This window comes from Plecotus auritus (assembly GCF_963455305.1).
Source record: "Plecotus auritus genome assembly, chromosome: 8".
Classification (NCBI taxonomy): Eukaryota; Metazoa; Chordata; class Mammalia; order Chiroptera; family Vespertilionidae; genus Plecotus; species Plecotus auritus.
The window spans coordinates 97,142,147-97,166,045 of record NC_137782.1 but is presented as its reverse complement, the minus strand read 5'-3'; the positions used below and the strand labels follow the sequence as shown (position 1 = coordinate 97,166,045).

The following is a 23,899-nucleotide window of genomic DNA, read 5'->3' as shown; positions in this document are numbered from 1 at the left end:
CAGCTAAACCACTGAGAGCCCTGCCTCAGATCATTTTTGAGCAGCACCAGGCCCCATCCTCTGAAGCTGGTTTTCATCCCTGGGAGTCATGGGCCTGTGGTTCCACGGCAGGGACGGAGCTGCATGTCCCCGAGTCTGATTCCTTCCTACTTTGGGGGTGTGAGAATAAACAAGTCATCTTTTCTGTCAGAGAACAGTTTAGACAGCTGCCATTTTGGACTGCGAGACTTGGCAGTCTCCATGTTGGCCACATGGCTTGCAGCTCCCCTGGGGGCTGCCATCTTGAAACAACAAAGGCCAACTCCTCCCTTTGAATTAGCCAATCGGGAAAGACTGTGCGCCTGAGCTCCAATCAAGAGCAAGGGACAGGTCACATGTGTCAGGGGTTATAAATCCCGAGCGGACCGCCTGCTCGGTGTGTGCACTTCCAGACCATGTGCACACCCTTCTACGTAGAAGTAAAGATGTTTGCCTCACTGCCTGGCTCCCCAGTATGTTTTGTGTTCTGTCAGGACCCCTGACTTGGGAGGTTCACCTTATTTCTAACAATTTGGGGGCGTGTTGGGGATACCGTCTGTCGCCACAGGGAAAATGGACCCCTCTCCTGAGGAGATGTGCCCTGCTGCCAAGTTGTGGTGGCCTCGGTGAAGAGAGACAGCCATTACCCCTGGGCCGACTACAAGCTCGGGATCGAGAGTCAGCCAGCAACACAGGAAGGGCCCAAGCAAGACCCATGACAATGAGGTGACTTCATGCATGAGACAAGGTGGGAATTGGACTGGGTACTACTTTGGTGATTGGGTGTCCTCAGAGGTCGGCATATGTGACTGGGATGTGTCTTGGACATAAAGCGAGTGCGGAGTTCTGATCTGCGGTTCTGTTGTCCTACAAGGGAAGCAGCCAGAGAGGGCTGAAGCAGATCTTGGGGAGTACGAGAATCCTCCAACATGGGGGGTTGAGTACATAGTCACAAGGAACCTGCTGAGGATGGGAAACAGAAATTCTAGGCCTAGGTCATACATTCCCCTGAAATAGTCCATTGGGAGAATGCTGAGGTTCTGAGGAGGCAAGTTCCCGAACCAGGGACAGAGACATTGCTCTTGGTGTAAACTTTTATTGTTGCGTGTGCCTGTATGAGAGTGTGTGTTGATGTTTTATGTCTGTTTTTTTTTTTTTTTGGTTTAATTTGTTTATTTCTGTCTTTATGTCTGTAAAGTAGGGACTTTAATTTGCTCTTCCCTGATTTATGATTTTCTGTGCTGGGTTAAAAATGTAAGATTCTAAGATTAATTTAAAAGTATAAAATTTGTAAAGTTTGCAACCCAGGGAAGTTTAAAATAAAGGTTAGCTAGTTCTAAGCCTAACAACCATTATCTTCCCCACCTGAGGCAAAGCAGGAGGGGAAAGGAAAAAGCCCGAGGTTTCCAAGCAGCAGAAAGGGAGGCAAGTACTTGCCAAACTGGGCAGGGCAGAGAAATTTGCAAAATCCCGCCCAGCATCATGTCCATTAAACATTCAGTTGTCAGCGCTGGTATTAACTGGGATGGGACTGAAATGGAACTGGAACGGGGCCAGAATGGACCGGGATGGGAAGCGGGTGGCCGGCGCCTGCTTGTGATGTCACAAACCCACGCAGGCCAACTAAGGCTGACCTTGGCATGGCAGCAAGAGAATGGGCAGTTCTTGAATGAGGATGGACCGCATTCCAAGGGTGATCCTGGAGGCATAAGACTCCCAGCCAGATTACTGTGTCCTTTCTTTGAACAGAAAGGGCAATCATAGTTAAAAGCATAATTAAAATAAAATGGTACTTTCACATTGAGTTATCCCTGTTAGTGAAGGCAGAGAAGCCTAAAAGAGAACAAGGGTGGACAGACAAATGGGATCCCTTGAATTGCCTCCCCTGCTCACTATGCCACCAGGAGACAATCTGAGGAAACATCCAAGATGGCCAATTTACAATCCCAACCTCCCTCTCAGGTGGAGGGCTGTCCTGATACGGCTCCAACTGGCGGCCAGGCGGCTTCTGCACCAGAAACCTCCTTTCCTAGATTACGGAAAGAATTGGAGCAATGCAAAAAGGATATTCACAGCCTACCTTTCCCAACATCTCCACCTCCTCCCAACAGACTGTACCCCTTGAGAAAGGTGCCCTTGGGAAGAGGGGGAATAGGCTTTGTAAATGCCCCCCCTCACCAGTTCAGAAGTGAGGGAGCTTAAGAAAGACATAAAGCCTCGACTGGAAAACCCACATGGTGTAGCTGCCCAATTAGATCAATTTCTAGGCCCACAAGTATATATGTGGACTGAATTAATGTCCATTTTGGGAAACCTATTCTTGGGAGAAGAGAGAGCAATGATTCGAAGGTCAGCTATGGTTATCTGGGAAAGGGAGCACCCGACTGGCCCTGGGGCACTTCCAGCAGAGGTACAATTTCCAAACCAGGATCCCCAGTGGGACCATAACAACATGGACCATAGAGGGCACATGATAGACCTTAGGGAGCTAATAATGAAAGGAATTAGGGAAGCAGTTCCTGGTCTCAGATCCTAAATAAAGCCTTTAATATTCAACAAGGCAAAGAAGAGTCTTCCGAATTTACCAAGACTAAAAGATCAAATGAGAAAGTACTCTGGGCCAGACCCTGAGGACCTGTTGGGCCTAGAAATGTTATAATTTACGTTTTGTCACCAATAGTTGGCCTGACATCTCAAGAAAGTGGCCTAGGGAAGGGCTGGCCTGGAGGGCCAGAAACAGAAGCGGCAGCACTAACCTTAGATGTTGTGTTTCTAAGGAAGAATGTAGCAGCTTAAATCCAAGACTGCTCCTATAATAATTTTCTTAATTAACTTAAAGGCTTTGGAGCATTGCTGGGTTAAATGGTAAACATCTAAATATTAAAAAACAAAAAAACCCCACAAAAACCACAACTGAAACATTAACTGCTAGACAAGTTTTAATTTGCCTGCTCTTAGTTTTTATTACAGAAGGTCTCTTGTACTTGGTTGAAGGTATATTTCCTTGAAAGGAAAAGTGCATTTAAAGTGTGTTCATAGGAGAGACAAAATGGAGGCAGAACAGATGGACGTGTTCTGAGCCTTGTCCCAGAGCAAATAGAGGGAGCAGCTGAAACGAGTGGAATCCAGCCCGAATTGGCGAAGGAGGTGCAGCTGGTGAGAAAATTTGCAGCTGGGAAGGGCAGAGATCCCCTCGATAAAGGTAAAATCAAAGATCTAGGCAGTAGAATCTGCTGGACCTCTGTGCCCAGAAGGTCGGGGAGAAACTACACAGCGCCAAGCTGCGTCCCTGAGGACAGGCAAAGCGTCTGACTGAAAAAAAAAAAAGGGTCCATGGGACTGTAGGAGGTAGGGGATTTTAGACCTTGGAGTCTGGATTTGGGATCTGAGCTCAAAGGCAGCCTTGAAGAGCTGCCGGACCGTGCAGTGCCCGCAAGAGAGGAACTTGCAGAGATGCGGTCCCTCCTCATGCTGGGGCCTGCGCCTTTCTCCACTGAACCTAGTTTGTAGGACCTTTAGGATACAGACACTTACCTGTGGCTGAGGTGCAGAAGAAGGCGGGGGGGGGGGGGGGTTGTGGAATCTGGGGAGTGTAGGCAGCGGATGGTCCAGGAGAGGTGGAAGCGAGTCTGGTGCTGAGTCATATCTAAGCCCCGGTTGCCATTTTCTCCTGAGAGATAGCCCCTCCCTCCAGTCTCCAGGCAACCAATATAGCCACACCCAGATCCCACCCTGAATAACACCATGGAATCTGAATACTCCCTGAGCCCATAGGATCTGCCTTAAAGAGAAATCTTTAGAAGCTAGGCACCTCAATTATACGGCTACACTGCCAGGGCCCTTCAGAGTGCTTCAGTGTGCCTTGCTAGCGAACTTACCGCGGGTGCTCCTGTGAGCCGCCACTGGGAGTAAGCGCCTATCCACCACAGGTGCAGCAGTGAAAGCTGAGTCTGCCTACCCCATAACTACAGAACTCTGGGCATCACAGTCACACCTGTCCAGAGTGCAGGCCCCCTGAGCCACATCACCCCGACAGACAGTTCCTTGGTGCCATTGTGAGTCCCCACTGGGCACGCGTGATTTCAATTAAAGGTGCAAGACAGCAAAAATTGGGATACTCCCCTCCACGGCTGCTGACTTCTAGACACCGCAGTTGTGCCTCTCAAGCTTGCAGGCCTACATCAAGAGAACCCAAATAGCTCAAGTAGGGAGCTACACTAGATTACCAAGCCCAGGAGAACTGAGAGATTACACCAGTAGCACCATCCCCAAAAGAACCTGGGTAGCAAAGCAATTGGATCTAAAATTAAAACATTACAGGAAAACATGGGGAGACAAAAAAGCAACTTCCAAAGGAAAGAAAAAGAGGAATCACCAGAAAGGGAGTTAAATAAAATTGAGGCTAGCAGCTTAACAGAGAAAGAATTCAGAGTAATGGTTTTAAGGATGTTTAAATGGATGGATGATAAATACACACAACTCAATGACAAATACACACAACTCAATGAGAACTATAAGGAGCTGAACGAGAATGTCACCAACATGAAAAGAAACCAAGAGGAGATGAAGAACGACATAGCTGCAATAAAGAATACATTGGAAGGCTTAAACAGTAGACTAGAAGAGGCTGAGGACCGCATCAGTGAATTATAAGACAAGGTAGGAAAAAACACACAAACACAGCAGCAACTGGAAAGAAGACTTAAAAAGCAAGAGGAGAGCCTAAGGGAGCTTTGGGACAACACGAAACGAAACAACATTCGCTTAATAGGGACACCAGAAGGAGAGGAAGAGAAGCAAGGAATAGAAAACCTGTTTGAAGAAATAATGACAGAAAACTTCCCTGATATTGGCAAAAAAAAAACTATGCAAGTCCAAGAAGTACATAGAGTCCCAAACAAGTTGAATCCCAAAAGACCGACACCAAGACACATCATAATTAAACTGGTGAACACTAATGACAAAATAAGAATCTTAAAGGCTGCCAGAGAGAGACAGAAAGTTACCTACAAGGGATCTCCTATTAGAATATCAACTGATTTCTCAACAGAAACACACCAGGCCAGAAGGGAATGGAATGAAATATACAAAGTGATGCAAAGCAAGGGTCTGAATCCAAGAATACTATACCCAGCAAGGCTATCATTCAAAATTGAAGGTGGAATCAGGAGCTTCACAGACAAAAAAGGGCTAAGAGAGTTTATCACTACCAAGCCAGCAATGCAAGAAATGCTAAAGGGACTGCTGTAAAAAGAAGAAAGAGAAAGGCAAAAAGAAACACAAACACTAAGGAAAAACATGACAACAAACATGTACTTGTCAATAATAACACTAAACGTAAATGGATTAAATGCACCAATCAAAAGACATAGGGTAGCTGAATGGATACAAAAACATGACCCATATATTTGCTGTCTATAAGAGACCCACCTCAGAGCAAAGGATTCACACAGACTGAGAGTGAAGGGATGGAAAAACATTTTTCAAGCAAATGGAAATGAAAAAAAAGCTGGAGTTGCAATACTTATATCTGATAAAATAGACCTCAAAGTAAAAGCCATAACAAGAGACAAGGAAGGCCACTACATAATACTAAAGGGAGCAATTCAACAAGAAGATATAACTCTGGTAAACATATATGCACCCAATGCAGGAGCACCCAAATACATAAAGTGTGTTCATAAATGTTAATCTAAGAAATGCTGACTGTTTACTTTTTGGTAATCATTGAAAAATTAAGGTTTCTAAGAGTGAAGAATTCTAATACATTAAAAAGAAAGAAAGAAAGGAAGAAAGAAAGAAAGAAAGAAAGAAAGAAATGAAGAAAGAAAAGGTCTGTACAAGTTGTAGAAATACTTAATGGAAGGACTGAAGCATGGTTATGCATTTTGAAGGAAAAAGAAGGTGGTTTCTAAAGGTGGTTATTTCTGGAAATTTTAAAAATGTTTTTGAAAGTTGTAAGAATGTCGTGGAAATTATAAGAAGTTTATAAAAAAGAAATGTTAAAAGGAAATTTATTAAACGATACAGGCCAGTAAGCCAGGACAGAGCAGGGAAACGGAGATATTTAAACAGCAGTTTGCAACCATCTAGAAAACTCTGTCTTCCCTAAACCAAGGACACTTAAGAGTCAATGATTTGCATTTTGCCTCCCTAAACAGAGGGTAAATAGCTTATACCAAAGTACTCAGGAAGACTGATGGGAGAAATCCAATTAGTGTCATTTGTTGTCCACACCCAAGGACAAATGAAGTTAGAAAATAAGCCTTATTTTGGTCAGTTCTTTTCTAGTAAAACTAGAGGCCCAGTGCATGCAAATTCATGCACTTGGGGGGAGGGCGGTCCCTCAGCCTGGCCTGTGCTCCTCTTGCAGTCCAGGACCCCTCGGGGGGTGTCCACCTGCCGGCCTAGGCCTGATCCCCCAGGGAGTGGGCTTAAGCTGGCAGTCAGACATTCCTCTGGCAGCCCAGGATCCCTCAGGGGATGTCTGACAGTCGGACATCCTTAGCGCTCCTTAGCGTTACCGTGGAGGCGAGAGAGGCTCCCACCACCACTGCTGGGCTTGCAACCATCAGCCCAGCTTGTGGCTGAGTGGAGCTCCCCCTGTGGGAGTGCACTGACCACCAGGGGGCAGCTCCTGCGTTGAGCATCTGCTCCCTGGTGGTCAGTGCATGTCATAGCGACCAGTTGTTCCTGGTCTTCTGCCATTATGGTCAATTTGCATATTACCCTTTTATTATATAGGATAATTATATTAATCAGGTATTTAATAAGAAGACCATCTTTTAATCATAGGAACTGAAGTTTGCTGGCCTATGTTCCTGTCTAATACACTTTAATATATAATCTTTTGGTAAAAGCAAATTTGACAACCTTCCTAGGGTTTGAATTTTAAGAAAAGTTTTTTTTTTTACCTGGAGTTGGCTGTAGGTGATTCCAATAAGCACTGGAATGCCTCAAGATCTTCCTACAATGGAAACTAGAGACCAATTTCTTCAGAACTGTGTACTGGGTATCTCTTTTACTTTAATCTCTCTCAGTTTAGAAGGCCTCCTGACCCAAGGTCCTCTGGAGTTTCCGGTTTATCACCATCGACTGGAAGACTACGTTTGTTCTAATCAAGACTTGGAAGGGAAGCAAGTTGGAACCCTCCTGGGAAGGACCTTACCTGTCTTGCTTACCACAGAACTGCTGTTCGGACTGCAGAGCGAGGTTGGACCCATCAGACATGGGTTAAGGGCGGACACACCTCAACTAGAACAGCCATACCAGGACATGTCTCCTTGAAATTGACGCTAAAAACTGTGAGCTGTCTTAATAACCATCATGTACTGGGCTCTATTTGCTTAAGGAATCTGGCAAATTGCAGGGGCTTACAATGTGGGCTGGGGAAAGGTGTAACAATCCAGATCATGCTTACCCAGTTAAGTTACAGATAACCTGAATGACTTGGATATTTCAGCATTTAGGTCAAAAGATTGGTTAGGACTAGATTTAGGAGTAAATATCACAGGACAAGATCCCCTAGGCCAGTGGTCGGCAAACTCATTCGTCAACAGAGCCAAATATCAACAGTACGACAATTAAAATTTCTTTTGAGAGCCAAACTTTTTAAACTTAAACTTCTTCTAACGCCACTTCTTCAAAATAGACTAGCCCAGGCCTTGGTATTTTGTGGAAGAGCCACACTCAAGGGGCCAAAGAGCCCTTGAGTTTGCAGACCATGGCCCTAGGCCACTGCCATCACCATGCAAAGAGAAGTAGGATATAAGGGAACGAATGCCTGGGTGGAATGGATTAAATATTCTGTATGCCCCCTGAATAAAAGCGACTGCTACGCTTGCGTGGCAGGAAGGCTAGAGGCCCAAGTGGTCCCATTCCCATTCGGATGGACCTCAGACAGTACCGGGATGGAATGTGTGCTTGCCTTGTACCAGGAGGAAACCGCCTGGGGAAACGCTTCCTGTAAGACTCTCGCCCTGTTGTTCCCATTCAACAGAGGTAAAGAACCCCCACCCCACCCAAAAAAAATAATCCAGCCCATCCTCCGACGTAAACTATACCTCCTGCCTCTCAAGGGGGGGAACAGGGCTCAGAGTTTATGAGAAATGTATCCGGATACGTAAATGGCCGAGTATCCTCAGAAGTCCATCATGCTGCACTGTCGGTACCCCGTGCTGGTGTCTGGTGGTGTCATGGGGGACCCTGACTTGTGGCCTTGCCCAGCGAATGGAGTGGACCTTGCGCTCTGATACAATTGGCTATCCCTTTCACGCTGGCACATTGTAAACCTTTTTCAATGGACAGACAGACTAGGAAGAGGAGAGAGAGTTGGGGGGGGGCCCCCTTTGGTCCCCATATACACACAGATCCCATTGGGGTTCCAGGAGGAGTGCCAAGGAGTTTAAGGCTAGAACTCAGATTGCCACAGGATTTGAGTCTGTCCTGTGCTGGTGGCCACTGTGAACAAGAATGTGGTGGATTAGTTATATTTACTAGAACCAGCAAAGGCTTGTTAACTAGGCTCGAGACGCAGCTAAAGGGATAGTGAGCTGCTAGATGCCAGCAGCAGGATGGCCTGGGAGCACAGGTTGGCCTTAGATATGGTTCTGGCAGAAGAAGGAGGAAGATATGTAATGTTGGGGCCAGTGCTGCACATTCGTCCCTGACAACACAGCACATGGACCGTCACTGAGCATAAGGCACTGGCAGCTTCAGGGATGCGTGAGCTGGAGCCTGGGACCGAGGCTCCTTCTCTGATTCACTGGAGAGATGGTTGGAAAGTGGAAGGAGCGATGGTGTCCACCTCACCCCTTTGATTAGGAGTTACAGTGATGGGGTATCACGTCATCCCATATGTGGGGCGTCTTACCCAAAGGTTAATTGGAACTGCGTTGACCAAACAGCAAAGTAGTCTCCTCCTGGACACTGCAGAGCAGGAAAGTCAGAGGTGTCAGTGAGTTTGAAGAAAAGAGTTTAAGTAAAGAAAAGGGGGGAATTGTGAGAAGAAACAAGTCATCTTTTCTGTCAAAGAACAGTTTAGACAGCCGCCATTTTGGACTGCATGACTTGGCAGCTGCCATGTTGGCTCCATGACCTGCAGCTCCCTGGAGGCCGCCATCTTGAAATGGCAAAGGCCCACCCCTCCCTTTGAATTAACCAATTGGGAAAGACTGTGCACCTGAGCTCCAATTAAGAGTGAGGGACAGGTCATGTGCGTTAGGATTATAAATCCTGAGCAGCCCGCCCTGCTAGGTGTGTGTGCGCTCCCAGACCATGTGCGTGCCCTCCTGCAGGAGTAAAGATATTCACCTGCTGCCTGGCTCCCGAGTGTATTTTGTGTTCTCCCAGGACCCCTGACTTGGGGGGCTCGCCTTATTTCTAACATTAGCACAGAGCAGGATTTGGGTGAGAGCAGGAAGCCCAGCCAGGATTCAGGAAATACCCTCAGCCAGGCAAGAAGCCTGAGAGTGATGCCTGTCCACTCACAGACCCCTCGGGCCCTTGGCATCTACATCCCGCTGACAACGTGACCACAAGATAGTGCTCTGCTTCTGGCCTGAGTGCTCGGAAGCATAGCTGGTTCTAATGAGTCTCAGGGAGGACTTGGCCCTCCACAGCTGCTCCTCGGGACACAGGACACTCGCTCCCCGCCCCCCAGACCCTGGGCCCTGGGTTGAGGAGGACATCTAACTAGCTCTCCCGGCCAGGGACCCGGGTCCGGCAGGCAGGACCAGAGCCCAGACCATGGCCCTGGAAGCCCATCCTTCCAGGATCTGGTGGAGGAACTGGAGGGGCTGCGGACGCCTGGGAGGGGTCCCCACAGACCTGCCTGGGGACACGCCAGCACTTTCCCTGCATTCTATGGTGGCTTCTGCTGGGATGAAGGCCAGGTGCTCCTTGGGATGTTATGATGTTTGTAGCTTTCTGTCCAGGGAAACAGTGCTGATTTCTGCGGGCTTCTGAGCTTGGAATCAGAGTCAGATTGGTGGGATCATGGCTCTTTTCTGGAGGGACCCTGGGCGCTGTCCTCCCTCCTTCTCCATCTTATGGGAAACGGGGGCCAGCAGAGGTGGTCGTGTTGGCTGGGCCCCTCTGCGAGGCCCCGTCCACCTGGTGGGGCTGCTGGAGAGCAAATGGGCAGCCATGGAATGTGCTCCCCGTCCCTGCCCCGGCCGCTTAGCTCAAAACATGGCTTGAAAGACCCCCCGCCAGCCTTTGGGTCCTAGAGCAGGTTTGTTCCAGGAAGGACAGGTTTTCTGATCTTGACACAGATCGGCTCACAGTTCCAAGTAGCCTTTTTCTTTGAGGTTGAAGGATCATGTTAACAGTAATTGTTATTAACATACGGCAACAAGAACCACTTTACTACTTATCAAGCCCCCTGTGTGCAGGCAGGGACAGTGTCCCCACTCACCGATGAGAAGCTGAGTGACAGAAAGCCCCACCTGAGGCCCCACCTCCGCACACAGCTTGGAGGTCCTGGCTGGGGTTCAGGAGCCCGACCAAGGAAGAGGCCATCCCATGCCTAAGGGAAGTGGACCCCCGCCTGGCGGGGCAGGCGTACCAGGGGCCAGGATGCTGGGTCTCTAGGCTTCACTCCAGGACCCAGGATGAGGCAAACAGGGGGTCCTGGGGGCCCTGGCCCTGCAACAGACCCCGGCTCACCCTGAGAGAGTGCTGATGCAGAGGCCGGCCCATCAGGACGTAGGCTGGCAGCGGGCAGCCAGGGCAGAGTGTACAGGCAGAGCAGGTGAAGTGAAGATAAGGCTTAATTAACATTTAACAGGAGTCAGATCATGCAAGACCCCCGTGACTCCTCAGCTTCTGCTGATTGTTCCTGATTGAGCTCCCTTCCTGCGAGGGGTGTGGCCGTCCTCAGCCCCGCCCACCCCAGTGTGAGGAGAAACCAGAGTTGGGGCTTGCCTGTCACCCAACCCAAGGGCTACATGCCGCAGGCCACCCAATCCCAAGAATTTAGATGCCCAGTGATGGCCATGGGACCCAGAGCGTTCGTTGTTCCAATGGAAGATGCCGGACGGAAAGGAAGGGTGTGCTCTGCATGAGTCCACCTGGATGACGGTCTAGAACAGCAGCAAAGCCCTCGGCAGTGGACATGAGGCGTGCATGCTGGGGGGATGGCAGGAAGTGCTGCTGGTGGGCAGATTCTGTGTCTCCATGGGCGCAGACATTGCTGACAACCCACCGAGGTCTGTGGATCTCGCCATCAGACCTCAGGACCATGAACACCACCCTGTCAGACTCAAAGCAGAGGCCAGAGGCCCTGGGAGTGGGTGGGACTGCTGGCTTTGACTTGGACGTAGAAGATGGAATCAGCCAGATTGGGGCAGGAGGGTGGGTGAGGGCTCTGGTCTGCCTTGTGCGGGGCCCACTGGCTCCCCATCCAGCCTGCAGCCTTGAGTCGTGGGATCACCTGTGAGCCCTGGCTGGCTGCAAACTCCTTCCGGGCACTTTGGTGCAAGAAACCCCATTATGAATGGGGAAACTGAGGCTTGGACCAAGACTGGGAGCAGGTTGGGTCTCTCAGGTCACCTGCCAAAACCCAACTCCCTGGGGTACTCCCTTCGGTATCCCCTGGGTGCTCTGCACCCAACACATTGGTGAGCTGAGACCAGCCAGCAGGGTGGGGCTGAGCCCTGAACTCTCCAGGTCACCACGGAGCCTCATGCCTGGAAGCCAGCCTTTACTCGCATCAGAGACAACTGGCTTGGCTGCTTTCTGCCCTGTCTCCATGGTGACCACAGCCGTCCTGAGGCTGTTTCCTAGGGGAGCCACACCCTGACACCTGGACCAGGCTGGCACCAGGACAAGACTGTGTCCCTGGAAATGGTGTCCTTGCACCTGGGCACCTGCCCTGGGCTGTTTGAGACCCCTGAGCAGATGGGGCCTGAGCATCGTGGGCTGCCCAGGTCATGCACCAGCACGGGCCTGGCATGTCCTAAAGACATCTATGTGTTCCTGTCATCATCACAAAAGGCAGCGCAGGTGGAAGAAAGAGGGCCAGGTGTGGGCGAGGCCATGATGTGGTCTTGGGGCCTGGGTGCCGTTATTCTCCCATGGCCCCTAGGAAGCTGCTCCCCCATGTCTCAACTCCCCAGGATGCTGGCCCTGGGCATGTCCTCTCATTGCTCATTGCCGCTGGCCGAGGGAGCAAACAGAAACGGAAGCCGTGCATCCCTCACCAGTGGGCAGGGGCCTGGCTATGCCCTCTGTGTGGCTATCTGCTCTATGACCACCAGGTGGCGCTGTGCTACCTTGGCCGAGGCCACAGAGCTACCACTCAGGAACGCCCTTGCCCACTTGGTCCAGTGGGGTCCAGAGCCTGGGACTCCCCGATGCTGGGATGTGGGATCTTGGGACTCTGATTTGAGAAGGAGGAATGTGGGGATGACAGGGTGCGGGGCGTGGGGCAGCAGGATGAGGGGATGTTCATGGGCCGTGGGGCGGCTCGTGGGGCGTGGGGGGGCGGCTCTGTCCTATGAGATGCCTTCAGGGCAAGTTGGCTGACCCACCAGAAGAAAAAGGGGTCTCCTCTCTGCCCCCCACTTTCCTGCCCCTCTCCCCCACCCTCTCTGACCTGCTCAATGAGAGCACAGCTTCTGGGGTCCTTTCCCAGCTGCCCCCGCTTACAGGCTGTGTGGCTTTGGGCAGGTGACTTAGTCTCTCTGAGCCTCATCATCATCCCCATAACTGGATCCTGACCCCCGTGGGTTGGTGGGGATTAGAGACGAACCTGAGCAGTGCCTGGCAAGAAAGCTGACAGCGTGGCTGTGCTATGGCTATTATTGCTGCTGTTGTCGCTCTTATACCTCATCCATTCTGCCCTCCAGTGGCCCCGGGAGAGGGCAGCTCCGAGAAGGTGACCTGAGACCTGAGAACGAGCCCTTGGTGACCCTCCCCTCTGCCCGTCCCAGCCCCCGAAACTGCCACACTGCTAGACCAGCACCTGAGGGGTGGGTGCATGTCCCCACCATGACAGCACCCCCCTTGGGGGCCCAAAAAGACGTCTTGGGGATGCAGTGCTGCTTGACAAGGACCTGAGGGTCCTGAGGGAGGGTGGTGGTTGGTAAGGGGGAGGGAGCAGAGGCCGGGTCCTGAGACCTCCACGTGGCACAGAGGGCAGCTCCAATGTGCCGGCACTGAGTGAGCCTTGAGGGTTTCATGGGACAGGAGCCTTGTGACTTGTGGCTGTGACTCCTCAGCCCCACCCCTTGGACGTCCCCCACATACACCAGGTTTGTTTCTGTGACTTGCTGGCTCTAGACCCAGATGGACGTCCAGTAACATTCTGGGAGTGAATGAATACACGTCCACCAAGGGGGCTCAGCCACAGGTCCAGCCTGGTGCGGGGCCTGGTCACAGCCACTAGCTGTGCCTGATGGGGAAGGAGGCATGAGGCAGTTTATCTGTATACCCCGTTTCCTCCTGCAGAGACCTGCCCTGTCTCTGGCCGAGGCCCCACCTGGCAGCCCCCAGCAGGTGCTCCGCACACACAGCCACATGCATGCTCCAAGAGCAGCTGAGACATCAGCCCCTCGCCAGGGCCCGAGCACCACTGGTCAGCTCTTCTGGATTCAGAAAGAGGGTCCAGCTCGCTCTGTCCTGGGAACCTCTCAAGGTGCCACCCCTCGCTCCCTAGGGGGTGTTGCTGTGCCAGACTGGAACACAGGCCTCCCCGCAGCAGGCCAGCCCCTGGGTGGATATCCCAGAGGTGTCACCCTGCATCAGCCTCCCCTGTCCAGGGCCTCTGCCCCCCCGCCCCTTCCCCCCTGCCCGGCTGTCCGTCTCCTTCTATCTGCAGCAGCAAGGACAGAAGAAATGCCAAAGGTCAGCGAATTGCCTTGCATGCTCACGTGCCAGGCGGCCACCAGGTACTCACCGTGCTTGCGATGAATTCTGGCGGGTTGTCATTCACGTCAGTCACCGTGATGATGGCTGTGGCTGTGTTCGAGAGGCCGTAGTTGAGGTTTCCCTCCATATCTGTGGCCTGAACAATGACTGTGTACTGCTGAACTTTCTAGAAAGAACGAGTTGGGGAAGAACAGGGCTTAGCTGGGTTTTAGTTTACAGGCTGCTTATGCTTTTCATCAAAGGAGCATGCTCCCTAGGCAGAGCTTGCTGCAGCTGGGCCTCAGGCCAGCACGAGGCACACTGGCCGCATGGCTCTCCCCAAACTCAGAGCAAGGCCGGGTGGAAGGACGTTCTCTGTGGGAAACCACACAGCACGAGAGCCTGGCTGCACGCCATCTTGGTGGCTCTGGTTGTTGCAAGTACATATCATAATTGGTGCCAAGACTGAGGGGGCCAGGAGCACGGTACTGCACTGGGTTTGCAAAGCCAGGGACGGGCAGTTTGCAGAGAGCGACACTCCCAGACATGTCTCTGGAAGGACCTCATGCCTGTAGCATTTTCAGGGTACAGCTCAGCTGCAGGTTAGAAGTTCAAACAAGAGACAAGCCCTCTTCGCTCTTTGCAGATGCGCAGATACAAGCGCACTGTCTGAACAGAGTCCAGAAGGAGCGCTGAGCATTCAGATGCATGCAGGTGTGAGCTTTAACAGGCGGCAAAACTTGATGGAAAGCGTGAATTCCATCAGCCATAGTGGCTTTGTCCACCTGGCGCTCACCGAGGCCACTGGTGCAGACACCCCCGAGCCAGCAGAAGTAGCCTTTTCTACGTCCCCATTCTGAGCCAGAGATCACAGGAGCTTCTGATGCGACAGGTGAGGATGAGCTTGGTGGCAGCTCTCTGTGGGGACCACATCCCACATTTCACTGGCACCATTAGGGGAGGAAGGATTCGGGGGCCCAAGGCAGAAAGGGACCTTATGAAATGTCTGCCAAGTGATAAACTATCTCAAGTCCTACTCCTCTAAGAGGTTAAGGAAAAAGGCTGGTTCCCAGCCATCCTATTCAGGGAAGTGGGCTCAGGTTCCAAAAACTGGCTCCATAAAGAACTAATTATAAAGAGCAGATGCTCACCAGACTGTCTCTCTTTCCATCCATCCATCCCTCCCCTCCTCTATCTATCCATCCACTTATCTTTCCACTCACCCATCCATCCATCCATTATCCATCCACCATCCATCCATCCATTATCCATCCATCCTTCCTTCCATCATTCTGTCCCTTCATCTCTCTGTCCCTTTCTCTCTCCTTCCCAGAAGTTAGTGACAGATGCATGGATGAGCCCAGACAAGGCCAGAGTTTTCCAGATGAGCCCAGTCCAAATTGACAATCTGTGGAATCGAGAGCTAAGTAAATAGAAACCCATGGACATTGTTTTGGTTGCTGAGTTTTGAGATGTTCTTTTATGCAGCAGTGCTCACTAGCTCACACCCATGTCCTTCCTGTGGCCCCAAGGCTGTGTGCCTGGCTGCTGAGCACCTCTCAGGCCTCATCTGAATCAGGCTCCCCACACCTCCCATACAACCTCCCTCGGTTCCTTACGTTGACCCCGCCCTGCCTTCGCACTTGCTCTGCCCTCGGTGGAACGCTTATTCTCCCCTAGTCAATGCCAACTGTTCTTTCAGATCTTTGCTCAAACCCCCCTTTCTCAGGAATTCTCCTGCCACTCCCAAGCCAGGCCCCATCATGGCGCGTGGCACAGTTCTGACTTTACAGTTGTCATGCCATCATTTGATGGTTGTCTGTGACCCTCACCAAACTGAGCTCTGGAGGCCATGGCTGTCCTACTGACCACCATGTCCCCAGGGTCAAATGTGGCGCCTATCATACGGTAGGTGCCCAGTGAACGTGCCCTGAATGCTCCCAAATGACTGTGATGACAACAGAGATTCTGAGGAATGGCAGGCCAGTCCACCGATCCCTGTGTCTGGGCATTTGTGGACAGTTGGGAGGCACTGAGGGGGCGTTGAGATGAGTCACAGGATCCCATGAGTGTGTTCAATGGGCCAACCGCTGCTGATTTGTAGAAATAAAGTTTTATTAGTGCATGGCCACGTCCATTCATTTAGGCATTATCTGTGGCTGTTTTTGCAATGAAAACAGCTGAGCTGAGTGGCTGAGACAGAGGTCACATAGTCTGCAAAGCCAGGGATGGCGTGCTGGGGCAGGGTGCTAACTCTGGTCCCCATCCTCCTCATCACCAAGGAGGCAGGTGCCAGGAAGCCAGTCCTCAGCACGAAGTCAGGCTCCTCCACAGGCTCACCAAGGTGCTGGGTGCGGGGGAGGGGCTGTGGCCCATGATGCAGGAACCAGGCCCACCAGCCCCAGTGCCATGGCCAGCCAGCCAGATGAGCCCCGGCCCTCGCTGGCCTCCGTGTTCCAGTCTGAGATGGGGCAGGGTCACGTGCCCAGCTGATTCCACTGGTGGTCACACCAGCCACTGAAGCAGTGAGCAGGGCATGCTGATGTGACCCCCTCATTGCTACCGGGAGCTGATGCAGTCACTGCTCTCAGGACTTTGTTATGGCGACAACGTTGCCCACACAGCTGTTAGGTCTAATCGATACCCCTCCCCTGGGAACTGACCTCTAGGCCACTTCAAACAGACATTCCCTTTTGCTTAGATCACATTCCACTTGCTAAGACCATTCACTCTCTCCTCAGGACCTTCCCAGGGTCCAGACCCGCCCAGAGAATTCTTTGCCCAGAAAAAGCCGCCTAGAGTCCTTTAAAACCTCTGACTCCCCATCTCCCAGGCATCTCTGGACACGGACACAGACACCTGTGTGCTGGCGCCACTTTGGGGCTCAGCCCATCTGGTCTCCAGATGACCTAATAAATGTATAATCCCTCACCACTTTGGCTCGTGCATGCGTTCTTCCTTCGGCGACCCTAATCATAGCCAAGACGCGTCTGGGCACCTAGCTTTCGTGTGCAGGATGGACAGCAGGCTGGAGTGCCATTGTCTGTACAAGGCACACTCAGAAACCCATCGGGCCACGTCTCAGTGTGGCCCAGCCAAGGTCCCTGCTCCTGGCTTTTGTGCCTCAGGGCCCCAGCAGAAGGAAAGCGCTCCTTTTCCCTGTCCAGCAGAGGGCGCTGCTTGCCTGGTCAGGGACCTGCCTCAGCCAGGACACTGCAGGGACAGGCTGGGAACAGGGACTGGCTAGTGGGGAGGCTGGCAGACGGAATCCGAACCCCATTCCCACATGCCCTTGGTGAGGGGCCCCGGGTCCTGCCCAGGAGCCTCTCATCTGTATCTCGCCCACAGCTGCCAACGACCCCACGGACGGGGCCTTGGTTACTCCAGTCCCCTCCCTGAGGAAACGGGCAGAAGGAAATCAGATTCTCTGACAAAGCCGCAGGCAGCCTCACTGTGAAACTCTTCAATTTCTCACCTGAGTTTCTCTCGTTCTTTACAAATCTGATTCCCCTCCCTCCCAGGACGGGCTGGGAGACTCAGCCGCAAGGATGTGGCAGCTTTGGGGCAGGAGGCAGGTCAGGCCCTTCCGCACCAGATGCCACCTCTGAGGGCTGCCTGTCACTGTCAGCAAGACTGCAAGGTCCTGGTGGGCGAGGCGTGGCCCGTGACCACTGCCCGGCTCTGCCTGTCTGACCGCTTGGTGGGAGGGAAGAAGACCAGGGCTGGCCGCTCAAGCCCTCAAACCTCACCCTACCTGGTTCTCAGGACCAGCTGCTGCTACAAGGGGCCAGAGCAGAAAACAAGAGGGCAGAGGCCGGCAGCAAACGGAGAGATTTAGCCCAGAGGAGAGAGGAAGAAATCACAACCTCCTCATGGACCAGCCAGGCCACTGCCCCGAGACACTGCAGAGAAACACACGTCTCAGAGAGGGCACAGGTACGCTATGGGTGGGTGTATGTAGCCACGTGTATCCTTGGTGGGTATGCCTGTGTGTGCACCTGCCACTAGAGGGCGCGCAGGTCTGGCTTTTGACAGTCGGGTGGGGAGTCTTTCCTGGCCTGAGTAGGGCTGCAAGCAAATGCAGTCAGCAGGAGGAAATGCTGGCAGCCCCCCACCCCCTGCAGAACTCGGTGCCTCAGCCCCTCCTGAGAGTGCGGGGTCGGGGGCAGACACATGCTCCTTCGCGTGTCTTTTGGTTTAGAAAGTGTGCTTTTCAGACTCAGTGGTGATCACCATTCTCTTCCACCAAATCTCTTTCAGGAGTGGTGCTCAGAGGCAGGCCCCGGGAGCATGCCAGGGAAGGTGAGCGTCCTGGCGTCTCTGGACACGGCCACCTCTGCCATAGTTGTCCCACCTTCATTCAGGGATGGGCCTGGCATGGTTGGGGCTTTGAAGCCTGTATTAAAAAGCCGTAGGCAGGCCTTGGTGTCTCAGACTCACGTGCTGGTCATCCGTCCCCTGCAGCCGCGTGAGTGAAGCCTGCAGAGCGAGGGCGGAGCCTGCAGAGCAGGGCAGCTCTGGCTGGTTTGCGGCCCAGTCCTCCACCGGCCCACCCCTAAGCCTGCCCCCGCTTTCCCCAGCGCAGGACTTGGCCACTTTAAAGTTCAAGAAGAAGGAAGAAACTGGAAGTGGCCATTCCTGCGACTTCACTGCCTCTCCTAGCTCAGCATTTAAATTTTGCACAACATCCATCAATAATGCAGCCACTTAAGTGCCCTAGAACAGCACGTAGGCTCCTGTGTGCCCTTCCCTCCTTGCTTCCCACGCAGGGTGCCAGGGCTGCCACCAACGCACACCAGCCTGGCCGAGTCAGGCGTGCGCTCAACACCACGCTCCGGCCCCAGGGGACCAGCACTGCTTGGCCGGCTCAGCCGCTGTGCCTTGCTGTGCTGTGAGTATTAGAAGGCTGGGAGCCGCTGTCCACACTCCAACCTGCAGTTCCTCCTGGCAGTCCCTGCCCCAAGGCCGCGCTTCCCTCCTGGGCCAGTGCCCTGCTGGGACCCTGTCCTCTGAGGCTGAGCCGGCACCCAGGGCTGGCCCGGCCTGTGTCTCCTGCTCCCACAGCTCAGTCCTGGGGTCTGCTCGGTGCCCAGGAACGCCACTGGAGGATCTGCAGGCTGCACACTGTGGGCGGACGAGGAGCCACAGGCTCTATCCTCATTCATGCGGTGCATCAAGACGCTGCGGTCCCCACTCACATGTCACCCGGCCATTCCACTGCTGGGCACACAGCCACGGGAATGGGACACCGGAGTTCAGACAAACACGGTGCCTGGATTCGAGGAGCACGAGTCCCAGCAGCTACAGTGGCAAGAAGCCCACGTCACCGACAGCTGAGCCAGTGACCAGATGTGGTCTGGCTCATGGCAGGACATGGTTCAGCCACAGAAAGAACTCGAGCCCTGGGGGCAGCGCCAGCTCACCCCACCCTAGGCCCCTGGCCCACCGATAGATGCAGGGCCCATGAGCAGGCAGAGGTGGAAAAAGCCACCTGCAGCTGGAGTGCCCGTGAGGGCCTGGACTGCAGTGACAGGGCGAATGGCCTGCGGCGGGCTCTGGGGTGACTTAGCCGGCTCCGACCCCAGTGCAGAGATGCACCCAGGGAACCCAGCAGCACAGACAGGGCCTTTTATTTGATACTTTAATTCTCCTTTAAGGGATCATGTGGTTCTCCTGCTGGGCTTCTTTCTTCCTGGGAGATGATGAGCGGTGGCTGTGAGGGAGACGGCGTCTGGAAGCCCCAGAAAGGTTGGGAACAGGGTGCTTTAGGGCTCCCAAAGCCAGTTCCCCGTGGGCTTCTGGCTGCGTCTGTGTGTGTGTGGGTCCTCGTGCAGCCCAGCTCGAGGCATGTACACACACTGCCCACCATGCTGACCGCCAGACACGTGGACCGCCAGCCTCACAGTGATGAGAGCGCTCCCTGGAGGACCCAGAGGAAGGTCGTCGGTTTCCTCTGGAAGGACCTGCCCTCAGAGCACACACTGCAGGCACCCAAGGCGGGGGGCGGGGTCCCCGAGGGCTCAGGAAAGCCTGGGGTCACAGAGGCAGGAGGGCCCCCAAAGGCTCAGGAGAGCCTGGGGTCACAGAGGCAGGAGGGGCACTGTGGAGCCCGGGGAAGGAAGCACAGCCTAGGGTCCCCTTGGCAAGGATCAGAGGCATCCAGGTGGCCAGGGCTCCGCCCAGGGGCCGGAGGTTCCCCGGGGATGACAGGCCTGGAGCCAGGGCAGGGGTTCGGGTTTCAAGGGTGAGTCAAGTGCGAGGGGAAGTCGGGTTTTACTCGGTAGTCGCTGATACCCCACTAGTGACTGCTGAACAGTCCCTGTGGCCAGGGCATGCATGTTCCCTGCCCTGCACCAGCCTTGGAGGTTCCGTTGCAGAAAACCCCTCCATCCTCACAGGGAGCGAGGGCCGGTCCAGCCAGGCCTGGCCACAGGGCCATGCAGGGCTCGCCTTGGGGGCGGCTGAGGTCTGAGGGCTGGCGGACCATGGGAGAACCTTCCAGACCCGAGCCCAGGACTCTTTGTGGTCTCACTTCCCTCCATCCCTCAGGGGCCGCAGGGTCTGGGATTCTGGCTTCTGGCTGAGACCCTGGCTTGTGCTGCACATAGAGGCCGAGGTAAAAGGAGGAAGCACAGGCCCACTTTCTCCTGTCGGGGCTCTGGGCACCGGTCTCGTGCACATGGCACTGTGAGCTCAGGCGCGGGCAGCGCAGAGCCAAGAAGGGGAGTCCCCTCACCCCCAGAGATCCAGCTGCGGGTGACACCCACTGGACCTCCTCAACGCCCCCAGCCCAATGAGCATCCTGCCTGCACACCTTTGGGAAACATGGCTTATACACACATGTACACGCACAAAGGCAATGCACCCACACTCGTGTACACGTGTGTATACAAACACACACGTGTGCACACGTGCATCATCAGCTCTGCCCCCGGGAGGGGTTGTGTGCAGATTGGTTGTTGCACTCACACTGTCCTTTGATGTGGCCTCGGCTCTTTCAATCAGACAGATCCCAGGTAAGAAGCGGGAAGCTGGGCCACCTGGTGACTTCTAAAGCGGCCTGTGAAGTAAGTGTCTCACCCAGAACTGGTTCACATAGGTGCAATGACCACAGGAACAATAACAATGCCATCCTGGCCCCCTGACCCTGATCGCGTGACTGCCCCATGCCCCTCCTGGCACAGACCCCCGGACTGCCGACCCATCCCTGCTCCCGCTGTCCCCAGGGCCGGCTCTGGGACTCGTATGTCCACAACAGGATGGAGAGCAGCAGAAGGCCCGCGGTAGGGGCTGTCGGAGTCACCCACACCTGGCGACGGAGCAGCAGCAGCCGGGGAGGCTGTGAGGACAAGAGCACGCTGGCTGTGGCTGTGCGCGTGCCGGCGGGAGCCTGGGCCGGCGCGCCCTGCTGCCCCTGTGCTCGTGGGAGGCTCCTCTTTGCCTCTGCTTCTCTGGTTTCCTGCAGTCAATGTGCTGCTGCTGGGACGAGAGGAGCCCTCAGCGGGGTGATGGGGAGAGGCAGCTGTGCTCTGACTGGGACTGACGCCCTCACTGCATGGCTCAGTGTCCTAGTGTGGCCAGGAACGTGGCCCCGAGGCTTCCCAGAGAGGCGCCTGCACGCCATGGAGGGACAGGCCACTGTGTCCCGGTGCGGGCACCAGCTGGTGTCCACAAACCCCCAAGCCAGGGAGGCCACCTTGTGACCAGAGACCCTGCAGACGGCAGGAAGGGATGCTTTGCTCAGTTTTCTCTTTCTTCCTCTCCTCTATTGTGGGGGACAAGCAAGACCTCAGGGATGAATATGCAAATGAGGCTGTTGGTGGCAAATTTGCCTTAATTGCTAACTTTCCTTTCTGAAACCGCAAAACTGCACTTGGGTCTGAGAGCGGGACCGTAAAAATGTGTCGCAACTGGGCCTCTGAGAAATGATGGCCCGCCACGCAGACTGCAGCCGTCGCACAGGGCTCACGGAGCTCGCTTCCTGGGAAGACACGGTCAGAACCCCCCGTGGCCGGCATGACGCTGCTCACGGAGCAAGGGCCGCGTGGTCTGTCACCGGAGAACGCCTGCTGGGTCTGGGCCACGTGGCCGGCAACTGCTTGGCGAGGCCCACAGCCCTGGGCAGTGTGTTTGTCAGCCGGGACCTGCCGTCCCTCATGAAAGCATAGGGTGGACAGTCTTGAAAACACGTGAGGAAATCCAGGGACCCTGAGAGAATCCATTTGGCCACCCTAGTCTGGGAGGAAGTTTCAGGTTAATGAAGATGGCGGTCAGCACACACAAGGACAGAGGTTGGGCAGAGGTCATCAGAGCGGAATGGATGCCACCCAGAGCCAGGAAGTGGTCTGGGATGCAGGGCTCCGTGCTCCTCACACGGCTGGGCCATCAGACAAAAGCTACCCTCAGCGTGAGTGGAACCCGCCTGCCACACCCCATCTTATGAGGCCACGAGCCCTTTGGTAGCAAGCTGGGCGGGTGAACGGGTCCCAGAGGGGCGCCTCCCCTCTGCACAAGAGACACTGGCCGGCGTGGGTGTGACCCGCCGCTCCCGACATTTAATCACGCGGAAGTGATCGAGTCACACGCTGTGCTACCCAGACACGTGGCAAGTAGGTGTGTTGGCTCTGCCCTTCCTAGAGTCCTCCCTTTGCCCAGCAGGGAGCCCCTCAGGTGCCCGCAGAGGCGCTGCCACGTGGGGTTGGTGCCATTACAGAGAAGGAAGCAAGAAGGCCCTGCCACGCACCCTTTCCAATCCGGGTGTGCAGCCGAGCAGCCACAGCCAGGTGAGCCCACACCAGCCCTCCTCCGGCAAGCTGAGGGCTCCATGACAGTCTCCGCCACAGGCCCTGCAGGCCCAGGTGCCAGCGGGACCTCAGGGGCAGGCCCTCTGCAGCTCGCTCAGGGTCATTTTGGGGGAGGGCTCCCCCGGGAGCTGCCGGCAAACAGCTCCCTGTGAGGGCAGTATCCTGTCTTGGATGACAGCTGGGCTGGCGCGGCGCCAGTCCTACCATCAGGCCTGATGTCTGGAGGGCGGGTGGGGCCCTGCCTGCCATGTCCCCTGCCTGTCCTGTCTCCCTGATCAGCAGAGCTAGCTCTCAGGGACCCTGTTGCCAGTCAGCACCTATCTAATTTCACCTCTGCAGGTGTCACCCCGGTGCATGGAGGGGGAGGTGCAGGAGCAAGCCAGGCTTCTCAGAGAGGCGCCTTGGCGGATGGCCGACCCCACCTGCCCGGCCCCGGCCTGGGCCCAGACAGCCGGCTGCCTCGGGGTGGGTAGTGTTGCCAGACAGAGCAAGTAAAAGCAGGGACCAGCCACACTTGCACGTGACATGCTCACACAGAACGTGGTGGTTTGCCAAAGCTTGGCTCTGATGGATGCCTGTGTGGAATTGGGGGTGGGGGGTGGTGGTGGGCGGGCACGGCCACTCCAGCTGGTGCGGAGCCTCCCAGGTGCCCCTGGGAAGGTGGGGACGTGGGCCGGGGCGGCGAGCACCTGCTGACTGGCACAGTGTCAGGGGTCATCCTCCACCTGGGGGCGTGGGGCGGCGGGCACCTGCTGAGTGGTGCAGTGCCAGGGTCCTTCCTCCACCTGGGGATGCGGCTGCCAGGCTCTCCTCCGGCCGATGGATGATTCACCCACGACAGTGCACGTGCCTGGCCTGTATGGAGCCTCCCTGGGCTGCGGGTGCCCTGCCCACATTGGTCCTGGCACCCATTGGCTACAGGAAGCTGGAGATGATCGCTCACGAGGGTGGGAGGACCTGTCACTGCCCTCAGTGCTCTCCCCAGTGAGTGAAGCCCCGGGCCAGGTGACAGCCTGGAGAAGGGGTGTTGCCGGCCAAGTCTGTCCTGTCCCCCCGTCCCTCTAACACTTGCCTGTTCATTCACAAATAAATGAAAACCAGCAACAGCCCCTCATCGCCTCCAATGCAGCAAAGCTGCGGGGGAAACGGAGCTGCCATGTCCCCCGGGCTCATGCTTGTGGACCAACAGCTCCTCTGAGGCCCTGAGGTTTGGGAACGCCCTGTCT

The 23,899-nt window shown here is 54.6% G+C and overlaps 1 protein-coding gene across 3 annotated transcripts in view; it reads right to left on the bottom strand.

Moving 5' to 3' along the window:
* CDH4 (cadherin 4) overlaps nucleotides 1–23,899 on the bottom strand; it is a 402,200-nt gene that overhangs the window by 21,597 nt on the left and 356,704 nt on the right. For all 3 annotated transcript variants that reach the window (XM_080686973.1, XM_080686975.1, XM_080686974.1), the window contains one exon: nucleotides 13,919–14,056. In XM_080686973.1, coding sequence (XP_080543099.1) covers nucleotides 13,919–14,056 — 138 coding nt within the window. The remainder of the gene's footprint in view (nucleotides 1–13,918; nucleotides 14,057–23,899) is intronic.